Genomic DNA, 22,907 nt, shown 5'->3' with positions numbered 1-22,907 from the left:
ATCTGGTAATGAACTTTCTCTTTGATCACTTCTTACATCAATGAAATTGATTCTGTTCACAAAAATAAAGCTTCCTAACTCAGCTGTACGCTTTTCCGTGTTTTTACAGACCCGAAACTCTATAAATAATGAACTTGATTATTAATCCAACACAAGTGCATTGCCACAAACTTGATTATTAACACCACCAATCACTTGACAATTTACATTCAATCAAGTACAAGACATGAGCAAAACACTAGCTATATGGTTCTTTCTGTTGTTCAGCATTCTCACGTATTCAGCTTACGGAAGCACATGCACTGAAGATACTGGAGATTTTAGAACCTCCAAGCCAGAACAAAAGGAGCCTAAACGTAACCAATTTTGAACTTCCCATCTGCTAATTTTTCTTTCTCCACCTTACAGTTTTTCATCTTATTTCTTGCATCAAAATAATGTTGAAATTGGACATTTCGATCATAAACCATTTCTCTCTTTACATGCAGCAATGCACGGTATGATCATGGGATCAAGCAAACCTTGCAGTCAAAGAAAATTTCCAGAATTGCATGCTGCCAGATATACAAGGATTTCTCGGTTAGGAAAAGCAGTTTATAGAGGACCAAGCAACTTAAGGCCCCGCAATGTTCGGAATGCATCAAACTCCAATTCAATCAAACCTCCATCCTTATTCATGGCGGCACTTGGGCATCTGGTTTTTGGACTGCTTTTAGTTCCTTGCTTCTATCGAATTACTTAGCCCTGAATCTTCATCTTGTTACCATTACCATGGCACCCAAAAGATAATATAAGTTTCTCGCTACTACCACTTATTATTAGCACACCCAAAACATAAGGTACACAATGGTACATTACCATGACACCCAGATTGCCTACACATGTCTGAAATCTATCCTACTCCTTAACGAGTCAAATCAAGAATTTTGCATTGTGTTAGCAGTGCACTTCTGTATTTTGATTTGTATTATTATAGACACGAGCACTGCTGATCGTAGCTTTAATATATTATAGATTTATCATACAACTGCGTTTGTAAACTTTGGATCATGTGGGTAAATTTTCCGTGGTGTATAAAAACAATAACTTAAGGTTGGATTTCTTAGTTGACTCGATACTTTATATCCTTTCAATGTCTAGAGCGGGTAGCAATGTGAATAAAAAGAGTGAACTGAATATCTCAAACATCAGAAACACAACTCACCCCAATGAACCTAGCTACTATAACTTGGCAACCAATTTAAATTCTAGCTCTAGATAGAAGTCATATAAGCATGTATATCGCAATGGTGGGATACTTTATTTAAGGCCAGTAAGAAAAATAATGCATTTAAGAACATAGATTCCTGAGACATTTTATGGAAGGTTGCTAGGAGAAAGATATAAGTAATGCAGCATCCAAAAGGTAAAAGAAATAATTACAATATTACGAGATAAATCTATTATGAGAACTTGAGACAACACAAATACATTGCAAATACATCAAAATGATGGAAGGAAAACAACATATAACTACATAGACAGAGATTATAATTTCTACTATACATATTTGACTGTGAAAATAACCATAGAGACCCTGCTAAGATATCCAAAAAGCAGCGGAAAGAAGATTAAGTGATGAACTCAGTGTTTACATCTTAGATCGATCTTCCCATCACTGCTCAGATTTGGAAAATATCCGTTTGAAATCTCTCATCATACAAACTCCAATGACCATACCTTTCAGTGTGGAAGACAGACCTGGGGATATAGAAATTAGGCTTTTTAATTTCTTTCAAGTGCACCAAACTAGAAGATGCATTTGCAATGTCTCGACTAGTCAAGTTAGCACACCCAGACAAATCCAAGAACTCAAGGTTGGGACATCCCTGACATATGGAATTGAGGCCCTTAGCTGTTAACTTGGAGAACCTAATCTCAAGCTGCTCTAGACCAGGCATGGAATTAGCAATTGCAGCAGCCTCATCGTCTCCATCTTGCGGACAAGCATTTAGATAATCGTCAGGAACAATCCCTCGGTGTTGGGAAGGATCAAGCCAATTCATGAGATTTCTTTTGAGAACCTTAAGGTTGGGACAATTTCTTCCAATCAGCACCAACGATTCATGGGTTATCTCATAACAATAGCTGATATCCAATTCCCTAAGCTTCGGACAACTCAAAGCTATCCTAGAGATAGAATCATCGGTAACACGAGGACAGCTTCTGATAAACAACACCTCAAGGTTTGGGCAACTGAAATGCAGAGACAAGTTTACAAAAAGAAGCTAAATGCTCCAATGCTATGTTTTATTCACAATGGAAGGCACAAACCCCGCATTTAACAGACAAATTAAAATATTGGAATTTCAGAATCAAAGTCCTAATATAAAAGAAAAATCATAGCATACTCTTGAAATCTCAAAAGCAATCAGAACGAATTATGGCATGTTTGGATTCACCTTAAATGATTCAATATTACATGAAAATATCAGCTAATGTAATTTTAGGTATAGGTAACATTTAGTTCCAAGTTGAAGAATTGATTCTCGTCCAAAATTGATTTTGAGTTGAAACAACTTTTTGATACTAACATGCTTTTAGAATAAAAATATTCAAACATATATCACTTTACTTCAAAATCAATTTTAACCAAAATTAAATTTGCAAAATCAGTTTTGCAAATGATAACCCAAACACACACTTAAAGGACCAAAGTTTTGAGACCCAATTGGGGCCACCATCGATTAGCGAAGGAAAAACAAAAGGGTATTGGAATTTGGGAGAAAGTTGGAACCTTTGGGCGACGAGGGCGAGAGAACGATCAGAACAGTGGCGAATGCGTATATGGGTGAGAGAGGATTGGGCCCATTCGACGACAGATCGAAGCATGTTATCGATCTTGGCCTCGAACTCGGGGGTCCACCAGCGAGTTGATTCGGTGGGCGAGTCGAATTGAGGGTCGAGGTTGAAGACGAAGTGAAGAGAGGGTTCCTTGAAGACGCTGAACCATGACTTGCAAACGAGCATGGTGCCGCGCCATCGATCCTCGACGCTGAGTCGAGAGAGGATGTTGATGAGGCACTCGCGAGTCAACTCGCTCCAATCTGACTCGGTTTCATTTGGCTCTGTTTCAGTTTTCATTCTCCAACACACCTTCTTCTTCTTCCTTCTGAATGTTATGTTCGGATTCAGATTGGATATTAGACTCAGAACTCAGTCCTCTCTGTTTCTCACACCAGTGTTTCCAATTTACACCCTATTTTTTAGGTGTACAAGTGGATGGTAGAGATAAATATAAAAAAAAAATTAGGTGTACAAGTGGATGGTAGACATAAATAAAAAATAAAAATGTAATAAATAATTGTATGAAAAAAAAAATCAAGAAAAATATGATTATTATTTTAAGAGTGCATAATTCTAAAAAAAACAAGGTAATTTTTTCCAACATTATTTTGTTTTCTAAATTTTAAGAAGTTTATATTTTTAAATTTTTTTACAACACTAAAACAATAATAATTTTGTATAAAAAATACATTTTCTATTATATTCTTGTTTTTTTGGAAGAAAGATAACATATATCATTCTTTTAAAAAAAAGTTTAATTATTTATTTAGTTAATTGTATAGTCAAGAGTTTGGTATCTAAAGAGATTTTTTGTTTTGTTTTAAAAACAATTTAATGTCATTAACGGTGCATTGACAGTGTTAATGTGCATTAGCTAGTTTATGCTTTATGTTTTATTCTTATAGGAACAAATTTTTATGCTTTAGTCTCATATCAACATCTTTTCATCCTCTTTCTCTTTTATTTCTTTCTTTTCATTTTTTTTATCAACACCTCTACATTTCTTTTTTCTCATTTCGAATCAAACTTACTCTTGATACCATGTTAACAATGGAAATATAAAGAAAAAGGAAAGAGGAAAAACAAAGAGAGATGAAGAGCTAGAGCTCTATTCCAATGTTGCAAATTTGAATATACAATAGTGAAAGGAAAAAAATATAAACACAATAAGTAATAAGATTGAACTATCTATAAACTGAATAAAAAATTAAAAAAAAGAGCTTAAAATAGCTTGTTATCTAACAGATTGAACGTTCTTATTGTGACATTGTGTTCCACAACAATTATCTTTATACTTAGGCACAAGATAGCTCTATTGAAGAATGGGATATCAATATTCTTAGAAAATTTTGTTAACCCAAACATGGAGATAGATGAGAAAATAGACAGAATTTTCAAGAAATTATTTTTCAAGATAGTTATACTTAGTTATACCAGAGGGAGATTTTGATGGTGAAGATACATTGGAATTTTTATACGACGATGGGGTAGCAGTTGATGAAGGATATTTTTTATTATTCGAGGATACCCACGAACAAAGCATTTTAAAATTGATTTTAGAAAAAGATCAAGGGGAAAAGAAGACATCTTTACGACATTAAGTTATGTTTCTACTTTCTAGGTGTTAACGAGTCCATATCAAATCCTGTTCAAACCTTTTCAGGATGTGTAATTATTAATTATGAAAGTTGTATCTATTTTTAAAAATTTTTAAATAGTAAAGAAATTTTTATTAAATGATTTTATTAATAAATAAATATTTAAATATAAGATATAAAATTTATTTTTTATTATGAATTCTTTTTTTTAAAACAAGTAAATTCATAATTTTTAAATTAATAGAAAATTGTTCCAAATCATGATTATACATTTGAGTTATAATAATATTGTAATTCATAATATAATAGAATAACTTTGATAAAAGTATTTTTGATTTAATAATTAATTTCTGAATAATTTTGATAATAATAAAAAATAAAAATTGGAAAGAGTAAAACTTTGAGAAGAGATGAAGATTTGAAAAAGTTAAGGGTTTAAAAAATGTGCAATAAAATAAACATACATAAATTCATAAAAGATTATAATCAAATACATACACGATGATCTGATAAATTTTTGGTTAGTTTCGATGATAGATGTGTTGATGTTTTGAGGAATTAAGTGATTGTGTTTTACTCCCCGCAACTGTGTCAACTAAAACTTTAATTTGTCAAAAAATACTTTATTCTCGAGTGATTTTCAATCACATATGCATGAATGAAATTATCGAAATTAATAATCTCAATCCAAATAATTCCCTTCGATTACACAATGAAATTTATCAAACTTTTACCCATATTTTAATCGCTTTTGAAGAGATCATTCTACTCATCTCAAAAAAATATATCCAAATAAGACTTTCATAACTTAGTCAAATTTTACATATAACTGAACAAACACTAATATACTTCGACAACTAGTTTGCATAATAGGGATATTAAAATGTACAGGATGATAGGGTTTGTCTTTAAAATGTTTCTGCTTATCGTTTTAATTATTTTAAACCTACAACTTATCTAAACTAGTTTGCATAATAGGGATATTAACATGTACAGGATGATATGGTTTGTCTTTAAAATGTTTCTGCTTATCGTTTTAATTATTTTAAACCTACAACTTATCTTCCAATTCTAATCTGTGACACGTGAAAACATTATTTTCATATAACCCCGAAGCGTAGATTAACAAGTTAAAAACACACTTAAATAGCAATACATTTTTTTTTTACTGGGTTCCGCTTCTGCCTTCTTACTTCATAAAGAGCTCTGTTGTGAAATACTGGTTGATAAACAACACAAGAGCTTGAACTAGAAGGCTCTTGTGCGTTTATCAAATTTGAATATTTCAAAGTAATGGATTAGCTTTTTAGACGTTTAATCAATATCCTGTCAGGCTTCAATAGCTTTCCTACAATTACCTTCCATAACCAAAACACTACACGATGATAGTTTTGCTGTATCTCTACATTTTCTTTTAAATCCGTGAGTGAGACGTGAGTTTTTTTTTTCCTTCCTATTTTAAAAAAACATATAAAGAAATTGAGCAATGCTGGACTGATGAGAATAATTTTTTTAAAAAAAAAACATAAAAAGCAGACACAAGACCGTAGATTGAACCTTTTCTTGCACAATGCAGCAATCGATGTCAATTTGTTTTGTGCACTCACGAAACAGAGGACCGGGAGCTATATGCAAAGGGGATTGATTGTCGGCCTAAGATACAGTGCTTTGTTGCTTTCCCACAAGACGAGATGACCCCAAGAAAAAGCAAAAAACCGGTAATAGAACTGTAAGTGTCTAGACATGTGCCTAAATCAGAGTCACTAAATCCTTAAAGTTGAGGAGTTGAGCTTGCAAGGAATAATAAACCTTTTTCCATGTGCACCCTTCACATATCTGAGAACCAACAAAGCTGGTTGATGATGAAGGATACTAGGAGACAGTAAAAATTGGCTCAAAAGACTCACTGCATATGAGATACTGTCTAACTGCAGTTCATTGGAATGAAAATTGACTTGACAGCAGGCAGCCTTATTATATCTTGTAGAAGATGAAGAGCATATTTTCTTTGATAAAGATTGTTGAGACCGGGCAATTTCAAAGCCAAGGAAAAGCTTGAGTTGGAAAAGACCATTGAGGCTAAATTTTACATCCAACAAATCCTTCATATGACTGATTTCAAGGTTATTTACTTATTTCCTACTAGCACCAAATCATCCACATAGTAAAGAATTGCAGCGAAGCTCGACCCTTTAGAGTTTCAACTTAGTGAATGGGAAATAATCTGTCTTGAACTAGGAATAACTAGAACCAATGAGAGACTAGGATAGCTTGTCATTCCATTGACAACTAGCCTGCTTTAACCCATAAAGGGATTTCTGCAGTTTGGACACTAGCCTCGGATCAAATGTCTCTAAAGCCTAGAGGAGGTGGCATGTATAATTCTGTGTGAGGATCCCCATGAAGGAAAGTTGTATTGACATTTAATTGGTGGAAATGCCGATTGAATGTGAAAGCAAGAGACAGAAGGACTCCAAATGATCATCTTGACAGCGGGACTAAAAGTCTTTAGATAATCAATTACACAAGTCTAAGTATTTCCCTTAGCAACCAATCAAGCTTTATTACCTTTCTATTAAGCCATATGCATTGTGCTTCAGCTTGAAAGCCTACTTACATCCTATTGCCTTCTCAAGTGGGAGAGGATTGAGTGTCCAGGTTTAGTACTTATCCAAATCCAATAGTTCAGCCTTGATAGCGATATTCTAATCTTCATAGCTTCAGCACAAGAGGTAAGCTTGGGAGAAGAAGAAATGGATAAAGAAAAGAAAAGAATCTGTGAGTTAGATACCTGACATGTGACTCTAAACATAGGGGTGAAGTTGCTGAGTGTTTTGATGAAGATACTGATGAAGATGGTGTTGAATCTGGAGGACCAATTATTGAAGGGTTGGCATTATTTGTTGTTGACTTATCACATTTTCATTATTCGTTGCATCTGCGGTGCGGGCGTGAATAGAATATGGTTTAAAGATCTAATCAGCAGGGCGACCTTGGGGTGAATTTGGTGTTTGGGAATTAAAATTAGTATCATTGGTGGAGATGAATGGAAACTTATTCTCATAGAACTTCCCATTCCTTGAAAGAAAATTTTCTCTAATTTGAGATGAAACAAAACATACCCTTTGGTGCCTGACTTGAAAACCAGAAAAATGAATTTTCTAGTTCTAAGGTCCAATTTCTTCCTCTTGGAAGGAAGGGTTCCATCAACAAAAGGCAGCTTGTTCTTTGACTTCAAATCCATAGTCAAGGCTATATTGACCAAGAGGAATGGTATTTATCTCCTACAAGTGGAGCAGATACCAGTAATGCTCTGGGATTTTCGTTTAGATGCATGTAGAAAGGGCTTGAAGGATCACAATCAGATTATTTTTTCACCATGATTACTTGATTATGAAGAGTACAATAATCAAACAGCAGAGAAAAACACCGAGAATCAGATACAAACAATCTTATGCAACAGTAGCAGAGCTCCCTAAGAAAGGAACTCTTTCAGAATTTGCTTTCTGAGAAATGCACAAAGCATGAATGTAAGAAGAAAGGGTTTCCACTCATTACTCAATAGAAATAGAAGGAGTAATTAACTGACTACCCGAATTAACAGCAGTACAGAAACTGAGAGACTTAAAAAGAAATTAACTAATTAATTAACCGACTACAGTATTAGTTATCACTTTGACAGTTTGTAAACAGCTAAAAAAAGTACATTCTTTTTACCCGTTGGATTCACTTTCAGCTGCCACGCACGGTTTTGATTTAATAAGTTCAAACCCCTCAAAACTGAAGAATCTCGATATTAATATATTACTGGAGACATAGATCTATGCAAAATCAAAAGGCACACATAGAAGAATCCTTATGGCATAAAAGTCATTGAAGCTTCGAGAGCGTAAACAATAAATTCTACAAACCATCAATTTCAACAAGCACACGAGCTTAAATTGTCAGTAATTAAGCACACGATCAACATGAGCATCACTCATAGGCATACAAACTAAAATTATCATCAGTATTGTGCATAGAGAGGACGCCTGTATTCATCAAAGTACTGGTCACGATCGACGAAGATAATAGCATAGAGAGCATAGATTATACCAGGAATATAACCTAGAATTGTGAGGAGCAAGCAGATGATGAATTCGACCTGCATAAATGAAATCAGTCTCAGATCTCGCGAAGAGAGAGAGAGAGAAAGAGTGTGTGTGTGAAAGGGAGAAAGGAAGCATACGCTGCAACAACCGTGGCGAAAGCAAACTCCGAGAGGAGGGATCAAGATCGCGATCATTATCTCGCAGCATATTTCACAACGTGTCGGCATCTTCCACACTGCGTTTCTTTCTTCCGCTTGTTCAATAATCGATATCAAACAACCAACGTGGAGCTCCCTGTTTCCTTCAGTTACTAAAATAATATATCTTGTTTGAGTTTCTTTTTTATATTCACGTAATAAATGCTGAGTTTTAACGGTCATGATTCAGTCACTAACAATTTGTTAGTATGATTTTTTTTAGATAATTATGATAAAAATTAATAAATATTATATATATTAATTGTTGTCAGATGATGAGGGCAACAAAAATCAAATAAAAGTAAAATATATAGTATGTAAATAATAATATAAAATTATTTTATATTTGTTAGTTATTATAGTATTTTAATTGTCATTATAATATTTAAAAATTAAAAGAAAAAAAATGAGCAATGTGTGACAATTAATTCACTTTGCATATGGCTTCTAGTCCTGTGTAACACGTTGACATTTTTTGCTGCATTCTGCAAGAAAAGATTCTAGGGTCTTGTGTATGCTTTTATGTGTTTTTTTTTAACATTATTCTCATCAGCCAGCATTGGAAATTTTTTCAGAAACACACATAAAAAGCAATTAAATACACAAACATTCTCATTCTTCTTTTATTTACATCAACATACATGCAAGTTTATTATTCACGATATAAATTCAGGTTAGAAGATCCAAATTTACGCCGTAATTTTCTGAAAATTTTACCAAATAACGTTCAATTCCAATTCTCAATGTGTTTTATTTTTATGAAAAAAATAATTTTTTTAAAATATTAAAAATAATATAAATAAAGGAAATTAATTCAAAATAATAAAATTAAATAATATAAATAAGGATAAATTAATTCTAAGTAATATTTTAACATGTGTAATTGCACATAATAATAAAAAAATGTTTTATTTTTCTTTTATACCATTTTTGAAGATTTTTATTAAATTTATAACGTAAAAAATTATAATATAGTATAAATTAATATTTATATTTGTTTAAGATATCATACAATTTTTTTATTCTCACAATGGTACTTAAATAATTTGTAAAATTAACGCAATTGAACTTTTATTTTAGTGGTTAAAATCATTTTTTTTCCTACTATAATTATAAAGATGTTGTGGAATTTTTTAAGCTATGATTCTTGTTTCGTTGGATTCCTTACATAAATATAATCAGATTAAATTATGATATAATTTTTTAATAATCATGTAGGTACTTGCATAAATTACAAACTTAACATAATTGAACATGTTATAAATTTTGGTAAAATTCAATTTTTGTTTTATTGATGGTTTTTTTTATTATGTACATTAATTAAAAATGATAAAAATTAATTAGTAGTCTTAAAATAAATAAATGAAAGGGGAAATGATTTTAAAAAATTAAATAGATTAACTACACAGTGCATAAAAAGATAGTTACTAAATCTTAGTTATACTATACTAAGAAATTAAAATATCACGATAATTATGATGAGATACAGAGATACATACATAATAAACAAAATAATGAAACGTAATAATAATAATAACAATTGAAACACGAAAATAATGAAACTAATCATAGTTTAAAAGATATATTCCATTTGTATTACTGGTTTGTTAAAAATAATTAAAATTTTTATTGGACAAAAATGTTTTATGTAGTTGAATTCCGTTAACATCTTTAACACATCTTTATCATTTTTCAACTTTGTTATTTCATATTTGATTATATTTTTTGAATATTTTGCATGGTTGGATTGTCGAAAGAACAATCATCATCTTTTTTTAATCATAGAGATTGAAAAAAATACTATTGACTTGCATTAATGGATGATTGTCGGTAATAGATTTCATCCACAAATTTATTTGTAAAAACGAAGTTGAGAATTTATCATGTTTTATTTTTTAATCTTTAAAAAAATTGTAAAAGAAGAAGTTGAGAATTCGGGTTTGGAAACCTCAATTCTCAACTTTATTTGGCAAATTTTTTTGAAAAACATAGTGTAAATTCGGTTCCTTTTAACTTGAATTTATAGTGTAAATAGTAAACTTGTATGCTTGTCTAAATAAAAGAGGGATATGCATGTCTGTTTGTGTATTTAATTGTTTTTAATGTATATTTCGATACAAATTTCTCCAGCATTGGCCAATTTCTTTATATGGTTTTTTTAAAATAGGAAAAAAGAAACTTACGTAAAATTTGAAAAACATAGTGTAAATTCGGGTTCTTTAAACATGAATTTATAGTGTGAATAGTAAATTTATATGCTTGTCTAAATAAAAGAGGGATATGCATGTTTGTTTGAGTATTTAATTATTTTTTTATGTATGTTTCGGTACAAATTCCTTCAGCATTGGCCAATTTCTTTATATGGTTTTTTTAAAATAGGAAAAAAGAAACTTACGTCTCACTCACGGATTTAAAAGAAAATGTAGAGATACAGCAAAACTATCATCCTGTAGTGTATTGGTAGTATTTTGGTTGTAGAAACGTAATTGTAGGGAAGATATTGAAGCCTTACCTTCGTGTTTGAATCAGAAATTTTAAAATTTCAACAAATTTGAATTGATTTAATTTTATTTTTTTCATTTTTAAATACTTTATTTGGATAAATCAATTTAAATTTTTTTCATTTTAAATTTTTTATTTGAATAGGGCAATTCAATCTTTTCCATATGCAAAATTTTAATTTTATATTTTAAATAGATGAAATTTTATTATTAAAACTTTATAGGAAATAAACACAATCTAATTTTAAAATATTAATTAAAAAACATTTTTAACTTTTAATAATTTATAAATCCAAAATATTGATAATTTTAACTAGGGTTGTTTTGTCTTATCACAACCAATGATGTTTTTAAACCGACATCAACCAAGACTATTTTTCGATCGACATCAAATAGGGTTTTTTTTTTCAAAGTATGTCAGAAATACTTGTCAACTGACGTCAGTTGGGGCTATTTTTTGGCTAACGTTAGTTGAGTCTATTTTTTAGTCGATGTTGGCTAGATTTTTTTACCAACGTCGGCTAAAGTTTGTTTGGTCGACACCGACTAGGGTCTTTTTGAATAACATTTTTAGTCAATATCGACCTAAAAAATCATAGCAGGCGTTGGCAAAAAAATCTACCCAATATCAATTAAAAAATAGCTTGGTTGATACCGACCAATAGAACCTACTCGATGTCGGCTGAAAAACATCATTGGTCAACGTTGGCCGAAAAATCCCTAGTCAAAGTTGGCTAAAAAATAGCCCTAACAATGTCGGACAAAAAACCTACCCAACATCAGCTATAAAATAGTCTTGGCTGATGTTGGCTAAAAAATAGTTATGACCGAAAAAACTCTAGTGGATGTTGACTTTAAGAACCTAGTCAATGTCGACTAAAAATAGTCATGCTTGATGTCGGTCAAAAATACCTAGATGCTGTTAGCATAAAAAACCCTAGCCAACATCAACCAAAAAACCTAGCTAATGTGATTAAGAAATAATTATGACTGATGTCAACCAGAAAACCCTAATTGATGTAAACAAAAAAATCTTAACTGATGTCGGCTAAGAAAATCTAGTTGATATCAGCCAAACCACCCTAGCTAACATCAACTAAAAAATAACCCTAGTCGATATTGGCTAAAAAATAGTTTTGGTTGATGTTGGCTGGAAAAACGTAACTAACGTTAGTTGAAAAACCCTAACATGTTTCTTCTCAAAAGTTAGTCATGACCAATGTTAGTAGAAAAAATATAGTCAACGTCGGCCAAAAAAATCATTGGTCAACATCAACTGAAAAAACATAGATGACAACGGTCAAAAAAATGTTTGACCGACGGTAGCAAAAATTTCTCATGACTGATGTCAGTGAGAAAATAACCCTAACCAACATCATCTAAAAAAAATTTTAGTCGATATCGACAAAAAATAGCTTTGGTTGACATCATACAAAAAAATTTTGACCAAAAAAACCTCGGTCAACATCAGTGAAAAACAACTTATGTCGATATCAACCGTAAAAATTTGGACACCCGTAGTTGTGAGTGTTGAACAAGAAAGAGTCGCAAACAAAAACGTGAATTAAGTTATTTTATCACGAATCATTTTAAATTCCTTAAAAAAATGAATTCTTCTTTTAAATTGCTCCATCCAAACACATTATATAACACAGGATGTGATTAAACTTCAATATTCATATTTGATAAACGCACAAAAGCATTCTAGACTCTAGTTCAAGCTCTTAGGTTGTTTATTAAACTAGTATTTCCCAACAAGAGAATTCTTTGGGAATTACGAATGCAGAAGCTTTGGAACCCAGTATAAAAAAGGCATTGCTATTTAAGTGAGTTTTTAACGTGTTAATCTACGCTTCTGGGTTATATTGAAAATAATGTTTTCACGGGACACAAAACCATATCATCCTGTACAGTGTACATGCTAATACCTACTATGCAAAAAGGTTTTCGTAATATATACTTAAATATAACTTTTGGTTTATTGTATTTCGTAGTTGATTTGTTTTAATATATTAAGTTTTAAAAGTTTGATTTTAATTTTTTTTTAAATGTATTATTTTAATTTTTTTATTAAAAATATTAATGTTTTATTAACTTTTAAATTTTAAAAAATATTAAAACAATATATTTCAAAAATATAAATGATCATAATAAAACTTATTATACTAAAACAAAATAATCAGGAAACATAATATATAAAAAATAACATTAAACCTTTTAAATAATGATCATAATGATCACTATTTTTGTTTTATTTTTTAAGAAGTAAACAATTAAAAAAATCATTATCTCCTTATCTCCTCCAACTCTTCCAAATCTGAAAACGTAATAAATGAAAATACCATACAGATCAAATGACCTCAACACATGATCTTGTTAGAATCACAAAAAATTCTTATACTCTTCACGGAAAACCAAAATAATTTACACCACAATGCTATTTTGGAAACCAAAACAAGGGAGATTGAAAAAAGAATTATCTTTCATGAAAGATAAAAACATAACTCTAACTCACTAAATAACCCATATATGAATGAGAAAGTCACAATATAACTCTTTGTGAGGTCTGCAAATAAGACATTCATTGTCGTGCATGGTTGGGTCGAACAAGTAAATAATTTTCCTTTTGGCATCTACAACTGAGATGAGCAAACAAAGAAGGGTCGATCGGTACGTTTCATTGAATCAAAACGGACACTAACGTTTCTAACAAAAAATTGAAAAAATGACTAAAACGATACATTTTAAAAACATAAATGACCAAAATAAAACTTATAAAACATAATATATCAAAACAAAACAACTATAAAATATAATGGACAAAAAATGACATTATCCTATTTTAAAATTTAATATAACATTAACATTTTAACAGAAAATTGAAAAAATAACCAAAATGATACATTTAGAATTAAAATAAAACTTTTAAAATTTAATTTATTAAAGTGAAACAACTACAAATATAATATATCAAAAGTGATACATAACCATCATTTTTCATGGCAATGAGTAAAACCATAAGTAATAACACCCCCCCCCCCCCCCAAAAAAAAAAACTATAACGGAGCATTGTTTATATGAAAATGAAATTGAAGGAAATGGAAAGGAGGGGAATGGGTTAAAAATATTTTTTTTCATTGTTTTGTTTGAAAAGAAAAATAGGAAAGATACGAGGTTTTCTGGGGAGATTTACCAAAAAAAATAAAATTGCGCGAAATATACATAAAATGGGAGGTGGGGGAGAATGATTTTTCTTCTTTATTTTTTAATTTCTTTAAAATTAAATAGAAATTTTAATAATAATAATAATAAATAATTACTACATGTTAAAAATAATCAAGAAAAAAATATTATTTTTAATAAGTACAAATATTTTTAGTTATCATACTTTTTTTTATAATTTTTTCCACTCATTCAAATAATGGAGAAAAATATTCGGATTTTTTTTCTTATTTTATCTTTTTAAATAATATGTATTTTTTTTACTTCTATCATATTTATTTCTTTCTTTATTTTTTTGTTTTACTTTTAATCCAAATAAAACCCGAGACAGACAAATCAAGCATATCTTAATTTGGGGTTGGGAATTGGTTCTGAATTTAGAATCGATCTTGGATGCATTTTTATATATTTGGTTTCATGTTGGAGAAAAATTAAGAATTAATTATTGAGTTAACTTTAAATAGCTTTTACATTGGATCTAAAACTTTACACACTAATTTTTCTTCTAATTTAATTTTATAATAAAAGGTCCATATATAAACTACATTACTTGAAATTTAATTTTAAGCAAAATCAATTTTATAAAATCAATATCATTTAAAATCAATTTTACTAAATTTCATCTAAACACACGCTCAAAACAAGTTGTCTCATTCAATGAATAATATCTTTAATACCTTTTTAACATCTTTAATTTGTTTAATTACCCTCTTTCTTCCATTTCTTTCTTTACCTGAGCCTACACTCTATAGAATTCAATCCATTCACTTGAGATGTATGTTTGGTTTCACGTTACTATCCATTGAGCGGGTGTTCATCTCAGTCAAACACAATTATGTTGTTGAAGGAGATGTTTGAGTAATTTAGTTTGTGATTTTACTTAAGATACTTATGTCCCCTTTAACACTACTCTGTGTAGCTTATGGATCCGATAAAATCAATTTTTAGTGGAAATGAGGAGTACAGCATAAACACACTCACACATCTAATAGAAAATAGTACGAACAATAAACTGCGGAAGACATGGGAAGCATTGCAAAAAACTTCAGATTTCATAATCAAAACTCCAAAAGTTGTGTGGGGGAAAACCCGTAAGAATAAATGTCCACCTAAGTTGGTGTTTTGGTCTATACTATCTCACTTTTTTTTTTAAAACAAAAATTTGTAGTAAAAATACTTTTATAGAAATTAGTTTTAGTATGTTTTAATATACCATAAATTATTTTTCATAATCTAATCTTGCAAAAACTAGTTTTCATAATCCAACATTATTAATTTTGTTGTAATTTTTAAAAACCTAGTTTTTTAAAAACAATAATAATCTATATATCAATATCAATAATAATCTTTAGGAGATGCATTTTATTTCACAAGTTAATATTTTAATTATTATTATTTTATATAAAAAACTTATTATAAACCTACATACTTATTTTAAATTACTAATCGACATATAATATAATAAATAAGAATACATAAGATACATACAAATATTTAAAACTTATTTTACTAATTACATACTCAAAATCAATTTTAATTCGAAGTATTCAAATACCATCCCATAAAAAAAATCAATTTTTTCATATTTGTTATCCAAACAAAAATCATGTTATCTTATCAAACATGGTCATCTACCAAACAGTACTTTCTGGAGTGGATTTCACGCGCCCATTAACCCGCATGCACCTTTACGCAGTCTGACACTGTCTTCAGTCTTCACACATCCTTTGCCACGTTATTACGACAATAGTGAACCCGTGAAATTGCATGTGAAAGCACAGGAAGTGGATAAGGTGAAAAAATAACCTAATTAATTTCAATGAAATAAAAAGAACAAAAACAAAACGAAAAATAATAAAAATAGTCAAAAACTAATAAATGAAATAATGTAAGTAGAATATAGGAGATCGATCGATGTCATGAGAACATATCACGCGCATGAACTTTTCTCAGTCAAAAAACAGAAAAAAAATTATGCTTCTTTATACCGTGCAAATATACGCGCATGTCAATGACAAAGCAAAAGCTAACAAAAAAACAAAATAAGAGTCCAAATAAAAGACCCAAACAATGGAATTGTTACATCACACTTTGCTTTCGATAGTATATTCTACTATATATGTCGACACTATTTAAACAAGGAATGCTAAAATAAAATATTCTAAATATTTAGAACAGTACATTTATACAGAATGTTTGGAACAACTTATGTAACTTTGAATTGGAGATTTTCTCTCCACGTCCATTGTTCTCATTATGCATAAATAAATAAGTATTTGTTGCTTCTATTTTTAAGTGATTAATCACATTAAAAAATTAAAGCAAACACGCACTTAAACTATATTTTCCTCCTAAAACTTCATCTCGCCTTCTCCAGCTCGTGTTCTGCAGACCTCTTTTCTTTTATTCTCCGTCACTTTTCTACAGCGGCCCACTTTAAACATTTTAAGAAGCCGAAAACAATATAAGTTATGTAAACGTGTTTTCTAGTTGGTGTTTGCACTTTGCAAGGGAGTTTTTTTTTTCTTTCAAAATAATATTATATTATTCTTCTTATATTAAAATTTAGTTTTTCTTTTATATTATTTTATAAATTTTTTTATAACAATAGTTGTTAATAAGAAATAAAATATATATTATGCAATTTATTCTCGAATAAATTGCATAATATATATTTTATTTTTAATATTTAATATTGCTTCTAGTTAATTATATATATATATATATATTTTTTATTTTAGTTTCTTTTTCTCATTATATATATTTGTTAAGCAAGCTATAGTAAACTAACTTATAATGTAGTTGAAATATGACAATTCAAAGAAGTCTTTCTCCATTCTTCAAAAAGAAAGAAGTCAATGATTTTAATCTATCTCATCATCATATTCTTATGTCACAAACTTTAAAAATTTTCACCACAATCTTATAAACTCGATGAATGACCTTTTAAAAAGAAAGAGAATAATGATTATGATTTATTATTATATTTACATTCATAAAATGTCATATATCATAATTTTTTGTTAATTTAATTTTATATAGTTATTAATAGTAAAAAATGGTCATTGTTGATTTGTTTTACCATGTATTAAATTTTGGACCTCGTAATAAAATTTCCTGGTTTTGCTCCTGAATGTAGCAGCAGACGAGAGAGACGAATTTGACTGCCCACACAGAGAGTGGTGATGTGACCCTTTTTTTGTCTTCTTCAATACCATAAAAAGGTTTTGTATTAGTTTTTCATGGGAAAGAATGAATGGATTGTGAATTGAATTGAAATTAATGGATTAAAAAAATAAATATATTTTTATATTTTATTAAAATATATTATGAAATTCATTTTATTATATTTAAAAAAAATCAATTTCTTTACTACTAATCATTTGGATGAATTGTGAATTAATTGAAATAAAGGATATATGTCTTTATAATTTTTGCTGTCTAAAATGACTCCAAATGAAGAAAAACATTGCAAATTAGATTGGTAAATTAAAATCTATTTCTTTCTCTTAATTCCACCAATCTTAGTTTCATTTTATTTTACGTAAAAGACAATCATTTGATGTTGCGTATGTATGTGGAGAAATAGTAAGCTTACTTCATTAGCAACATCAAACACCCACTGTGCATTTATTTATTTATTTATGAAATCAAACATATCCTAAAGAAAATGTAATAATCTCCTAATTTAAAAAACTATATGGTAAACTCTCTTTTTTCACATAAGATTCGATCGCCACTTCTAAAAAACACATTGTACCCAGTTCATTTATGGGGGAGATCTCAAATCGTTTATGTTGTTATGCACAACTTGAATTTCCAAACCTTGCCGGTACATTAAACATTGTGTTTGTTTTGAATACCCCTATTGGACATGAAAACCTTTGTAATTAAACTAATATATTTTAGGGAAGTAAACAAAGATATAATTAATATTTTAATAAATAACATTTTTAATATATAAAATTATATTTTAGATTAATGATAACAATTTATTGTGATAAGAAGGTTAGTTTTCATGATTGGTAATTTCTTTTTTGGAAAAAAAATATTAAAATGGAATTTAGAAATAAAAACATATTAAAATAGATAAGAGATTAGAAAAAGTTCTTAAAATATTTATTGGAAAAAAAACTCCTAGAGAGGCTATCATTTAAGATAATTTTATAAATTATATTATATACAAAATATCTACACTAAAATATAAAAATATAGGAAAAATACTTATAATACTTTGGATCTTATCACTATTTTTGAAATCATATTTAATAGATATACCTTCAATTTAAAGAAAATAAACACAGAGAAAATTGACGTATTCAAAGTCATATTCAATATTTAATATTAAGAATTTGTCCAGATTTATATTCAATATTATATATTAAATATGTTTAGTTAATTAAAAATAATAAAAATATGCTAATAAGTTGATTGAGTAGAAAAATAAAAAATAAATGCAAAACATTAAAAATTATTAATTAACTAATTTATTTCTAATAAAATATTTTGTTATCAATTATTTAATTAATCTTCAGAGATTCAGGTGAAAAGCATTTGATTATCCACAAGCAGTATTTTAATTATTTATTATAAATAATTTGATTTTCTTATTTATTAATTTTCTTAATTAGTGCTTTAATTACTGGTAAGTGGTAAGCAACCTCAATCTTTAACATATTTAATCGATTTTTTAAAATCCGATTCTAACAAACTATTTGATGAAATCTGTTGAGAAAAAGTAAGAAAATTCCCATCAAATCCCAGTGGTCCCATTCAAAATTAGAACAAATCTTTTTATTTATTTTTATCTTTCTCCCTTTTCTTCCTTTTTCAGAAAGATAGAGTCGGTGAATTCTGAATATTTGAGCAGAATCCATGGCACCCCACAGAACACTTTGAGCCAACACCCCCTTCAGACGACAGACACTCACACCTATTTAACGCACTCTTTCAAACCCACACACAAAAACGCTCACTGTCTTTCATTTCCTTGCCTCTCTTTTTTCTTTCTCCCATCTTTTACGTTAGTTTCACGCTTCAACATTTTTCCATGGAATTCAAATATCGTGCCGTCCAAGATCGAAGGACACCGCCGCCGCCGCCGCCGCCGCACCCTCTTTCCACCGGCACCTACGTCTTCGACAGCCCATTACGAGGTAACACTTTTTTTTTTTTCTTTTTCTAATCTTCGCGTTCCTTTCACCAAGAGACCCATTTGTTGTTCTGTCCCAATGAGTTCGTTTTACTAACCATACACTGTCCAGGGTATGAGTTTTCATCAGGTGGTTATCCCAGCAATGTTTCGGCGCCTAGAGTTTTCCTAACTCCGGTGCCAGTCAATGTTGGAGAAGCGTTCCGGCGAGAATTGGAGAAAAAGCAAATACTGCGGGAGCTGGAGAAGGAAGAAATTAGGAGAGAGATACTTGCCCGCGAGATGGCACAACGGCGAGAACTGGAGGAGGAAGTCATGAGGGAAATAACAGTCGAGAGAGTACTTGGAATCTCATTTCGAGAACAAGTTTCGATGTCTTTGAATCAGAATCATAGAATGAACAAGCCGATCAATAACAACATATTTGGTGGTTCACAACCTCGACTTCCCCCTCAAATTGATATCAAACAGAGTAACAAAGATAAAGTGATCATACTGGCCGGTGTACAATGCTTTGCTTAACTCATTCTGTTTTTGTCTTTGTTTTTAATTTTATTTATTCCCTTTTCTTTAGTGGGCTTTATGTTTTCTCTTTTCGTTTCTGATTCAAACAACTGTCTCCTTGTTTACAACAGAAGAAGCTAGTTCACATTACAATGAACTAAATGACTAAAATGTGACACATAATAATCTCTTTGAGAGTGGAGAGAATAGTGTAATTTGAACATGTCTCAAGGAAGTGAGGTGTAAGGATTGTTTTGACTGTGTTTTGAGTTTCTATTTTGAAAGTATTTTGTAAAACTTCTGAGGGTAGTTAGTGTGTTTTGATTGAAGAAATGTTTTATTTTCAGGATAGGATGAGGAAAAAACCATGTTTTGTATGTAATGTAGTATTAATTACCAGTTTTGGAGATGAGAAAAAAGAAATTAAAGTATCCTATTTTTCAAAGGAAAATACTCAAACAGATTTATTTTTGATAGAGAGAAATTTAAAGTATCATTTGAGGGTCCTTAGTCACACTCACACATGCTGTTGGAGGATATTTTTTATTTTTTTTTAATCAGCAAAAACAGATTTAATCAGAAGCACAAGGTCTGCCATGGGCAGCATGCCTTGGAACTTGTCTAGCCTTTTGATGCAGTCACGGAACTGCTAATGTCTATGACGAGTTGACTGGTGGATTAGGTGACATGCACATATATATGTGAATATGTTGGGATAGGAATAGGAGGGGGATTTTCTGTTGGGGGTTTAGGGGTATACTTTTATCAGTTTAGGAATTTATTTGGTTTTAGGAACAATTGGTTTATAGGTAAGAAAGAAAATATCTGTTGTTTACCAGAGGACAGGTTTTTCTTTTTTGGGACTGGTAAAGGGCTGGGTACCCTTGTACCCGTGACCTCTTCCTATTAATGATACATTTCTTTTTTTTTTTTTCTGAAAAAAAAGAAAAATGTTTCATAGATAACCATTATATTATAAATCACTTAGAGAAAATTAAAATATATAAGTATCGTAAAATTTACGATGTAATAGGTAGAAAAATAAAATAAAAATTAGAAGTGTTGATGATACGTTCAAAATAAATGAATGTTTAAATAAATAAATTTTGTGTATGATTGCTAGAAAAGAAAAAGTTCTGTCATGTGTGGTTGAAACGTACATCCTGTAAAGAACCCATGTGGGCAAAGGTCTCACTAGACTACATCTAGATTTTGAAGAATAATTAAATGAGTTTGTTTGGATAATTTTTTTATAATAAGTATCTGTAAGAGAAAAAAAATAAAAAATATATTTTTCATCTTATTTGTTTGGCTGAAGATTATCAGCAATACATTTTCTTAGTTGTATACTTGCATTACCATAACTTATTTGTCAATTGAGATGGAGTTAATATATTGGGAATATTGAAGTTCTTAATTAGCCAATGAGCATATATCTTTTTTTAATACTATTGCAGGCTAAGCCAGATGTTGATCCTTATGGTGCAAAACGCAAAGCAGGGAAACCTCCTACAATTGATGACAATCATCATTCTGGATTTAGTGTGGAGAAGAAACCTAAGCGGGAGTGGAGTTGTGGATTATGTCAAATTACTACCACAAATGAGAAAGGGTTGAATAATCATCTTGAGGGAAAGAAGCACAAGGCAAAAGCATCACTGAGAACTAAAAAGATAGGTAAGAGAACCAAAACATCATTGTCTTAGAAAAAAAAAAAGTAAACTGTGAAATCTATTGAGGCTATTGTTACCGTGAATTCAGGGTTGGATGCAAGACTAGATGGTCAAAAACTTCAACGTGGCATAACCTCCACAAACATAGGCATACTGGAACCTAGAAAGGAGGATCAAGTTGTGCAAAACAGTCAAGGTTTAGGTGGTCTGGATAATGAAAATGAAATAGCTACTAGCAAAGAAACAGGTGAAACAAATGCATTGACAAAAAGGAAGAAGTTTAAATTTTACTGTGCATTTTGTAAAGTTCAAACTGCCTCAGAAATTATCATGCAAAGCCATAAAAATGGAAAAAGGCATCTGGCTATGATCAAGAAATTTAGCCAAAACAATGTTGTTGCAAATTTTTATTGATTAATGTATTATATCTTAAATATTGAATTGGTTAATGCTTATGAATGTCAATCATTGAAAAATGTGACCTTGTTATATAAATATTTAAAGTTTAATGTAATAATTAAAATATTTACACTTATATTTAAAATATGTATTATTTTAAATATCATAGTACTAATAATAATATTTAGACATTTATTTTAAATGTATTGTAATGTAATATTTTTTAAAACTTATTTATGGTTCATTTTTTAAATCGAGTTCGGTTGAAGTTCTCCAAACAGAAAATAGGAACAGTAAACTATGATTGTTAAAACCATAATTTGCAAGTTTTTCCACACAGATATTTCGTTCCCAAAAATAGTGTGACACTCTAAAATAGATACGCTAACCACCAATTTTTAAGTCATCACGGAAACAAATATGGTTTAGTAAAAGCAGCGACCGCCAGTTTAGCGTCACACTCAACCCAAAGTTTGTGTCCAATAAATATTATCAAATTCTACATGTTTTTTTATACGTGTTATCTTTTCTTTTTTTGGTAGAAACATAAAAAGTAATATATTTTAATTTTATTACTATCAATATAATTCATTATTGTCTGTATGATTTTTTTAACACAATTTTGTCTACTTCATTTCTTTCATATATATCATTCAGTAAAAAGTTTAAATAATTCAATAACTTTTATATTTTGGGAGGATTATACGATATGTAAATCTTGAATCACGTGCAATTTGTATCGAT

The 22,907-nt window shown here is 29.9% G+C and overlaps 3 protein-coding genes across 4 annotated transcripts; 1 reads left to right on the top strand and 2 right to left on the bottom strand.

The window, feature by feature from the left end:
- Positions 1–1,027: 1,027 nt before the first annotated feature.
- LOC100787875 (F-box protein SKIP1) lies at positions 1,028–3,240 on the bottom strand. The gene is made up of 2 exons (NM_001414669.1): positions 2,777–3,240; positions 1,028–2,235 (listed from the first exon to the last, which is right to left on the bottom strand). Exons 1-2 carry the CDS (start codon positions 3,121–3,123, stop codon positions 1,662–1,664), a joined length of 921 nt encoding a protein of 306 aa, NP_001401598.1. The 5' UTR covers positions 3,124–3,240; the 3' UTR covers positions 1,028–1,661.
- A 5,029-nt stretch (positions 3,241–8,269) lies between these two features.
- Positions 8,270–8,842, bottom strand: LOC100306426 (UPF0057 membrane protein At4g30660). Its single transcript, XM_003519107.5, has 2 exons — positions 8,653–8,842; positions 8,270–8,568 (listed from the first exon to the last, which is right to left on the bottom strand). The coding sequence occupies exons 1-2, from the start codon at positions 8,740–8,742 to the stop codon at positions 8,431–8,433; spliced, it is 228 nt and encodes a 75-aa protein (XP_003519155.1). The 5' UTR covers positions 8,743–8,842; the 3' UTR covers positions 8,270–8,430.
- A 10,419-nt stretch (positions 8,843–19,261) lies between these two features.
- LOC100786802 (uncharacterized) lies at positions 19,262–22,213 on the top strand. Of its 2 annotated transcripts, none has more exons than XM_041007832.1 (4): positions 19,262–19,591; positions 19,700–20,073; positions 21,549–21,768; positions 21,853–22,213. In XM_041007832.1, exons 1-4 carry the CDS (start codon positions 19,486–19,488, stop codon positions 22,176–22,178), a joined length of 1,026 nt encoding a protein of 341 aa, XP_040863766.1. In that variant the 5' UTR covers positions 19,262–19,485; the 3' UTR covers positions 22,179–22,213. The 2 variants fall into 2 exon arrangements, with proteins under 2 accessions (XP_040863766.1, XP_040863765.1); XM_041007831.1 differs by having other exon boundaries at positions 19,263–19,591; positions 19,700–20,091.
- Positions 22,214–22,907: the final 694 nt, after the last annotated feature.

The sequence above is a fragment of the Glycine max genome, chromosome 2, assembly GCF_000004515.6.
Source record: "Glycine max cultivar Williams 82 chromosome 2, Glycine_max_v4.0, whole genome shotgun sequence".
Taxonomy (NCBI): domain Eukaryota; kingdom Viridiplantae; phylum Streptophyta; class Magnoliopsida; order Fabales; family Fabaceae; genus Glycine; species Glycine max.
This window is presented reverse-complemented; position numbering and strand designations above follow the sequence as displayed.

Bases quoted from the DNA above. Each gene is read 5' to 3' on its own strand.
- LOC100787875 (NM_001414669.1), bottom strand. From the start codon at position 3,123: ATGAAAACTGAAACAGAGCCAAATGAAACCGAGTCAGATTGGAGCGAG. The intron at 2,236-2,776 runs GTTCCAACTTTC...TCTGCATTTCAG, and splicing joins CTCGCCCTCGTCGCCCAAAG to TTGCCCAAACCTTGAGGTGT.
- LOC100786802 (XM_041007831.1), top strand. From the start codon at position 19,486: ATGGAATTCAAATATCGTGCCGTCCAAGATCGAAGGACACCGCCGCCG. The intron at 19,592-19,699 runs GTAACACTTTTT...TACACTGTCCAG, and splicing joins CTTCGACAGCCCATTACGAG to GGTATGAGTTTTCATCAGGT. The intron at 21,769-21,852 runs GTAAGAGAACCA...CCGTGAATTCAG, and splicing joins ACTGAGAACTAAAAAGATAG to GGTTGGATGCAAGACTAGAT.
- LOC100306426 (XM_003519107.5), bottom strand. From the start codon at position 8,742: ATGCCGACACGTTGTGAAATATGCTGCGAGATAATGATCGCGATCTTG. The intron at 8,569-8,652 runs GTATGCTTCCTT...TCATTTATGCAG, and splicing joins TTCGCCACGGTTGTTGCAGC to GTCGAATTCATCATCTGCTT.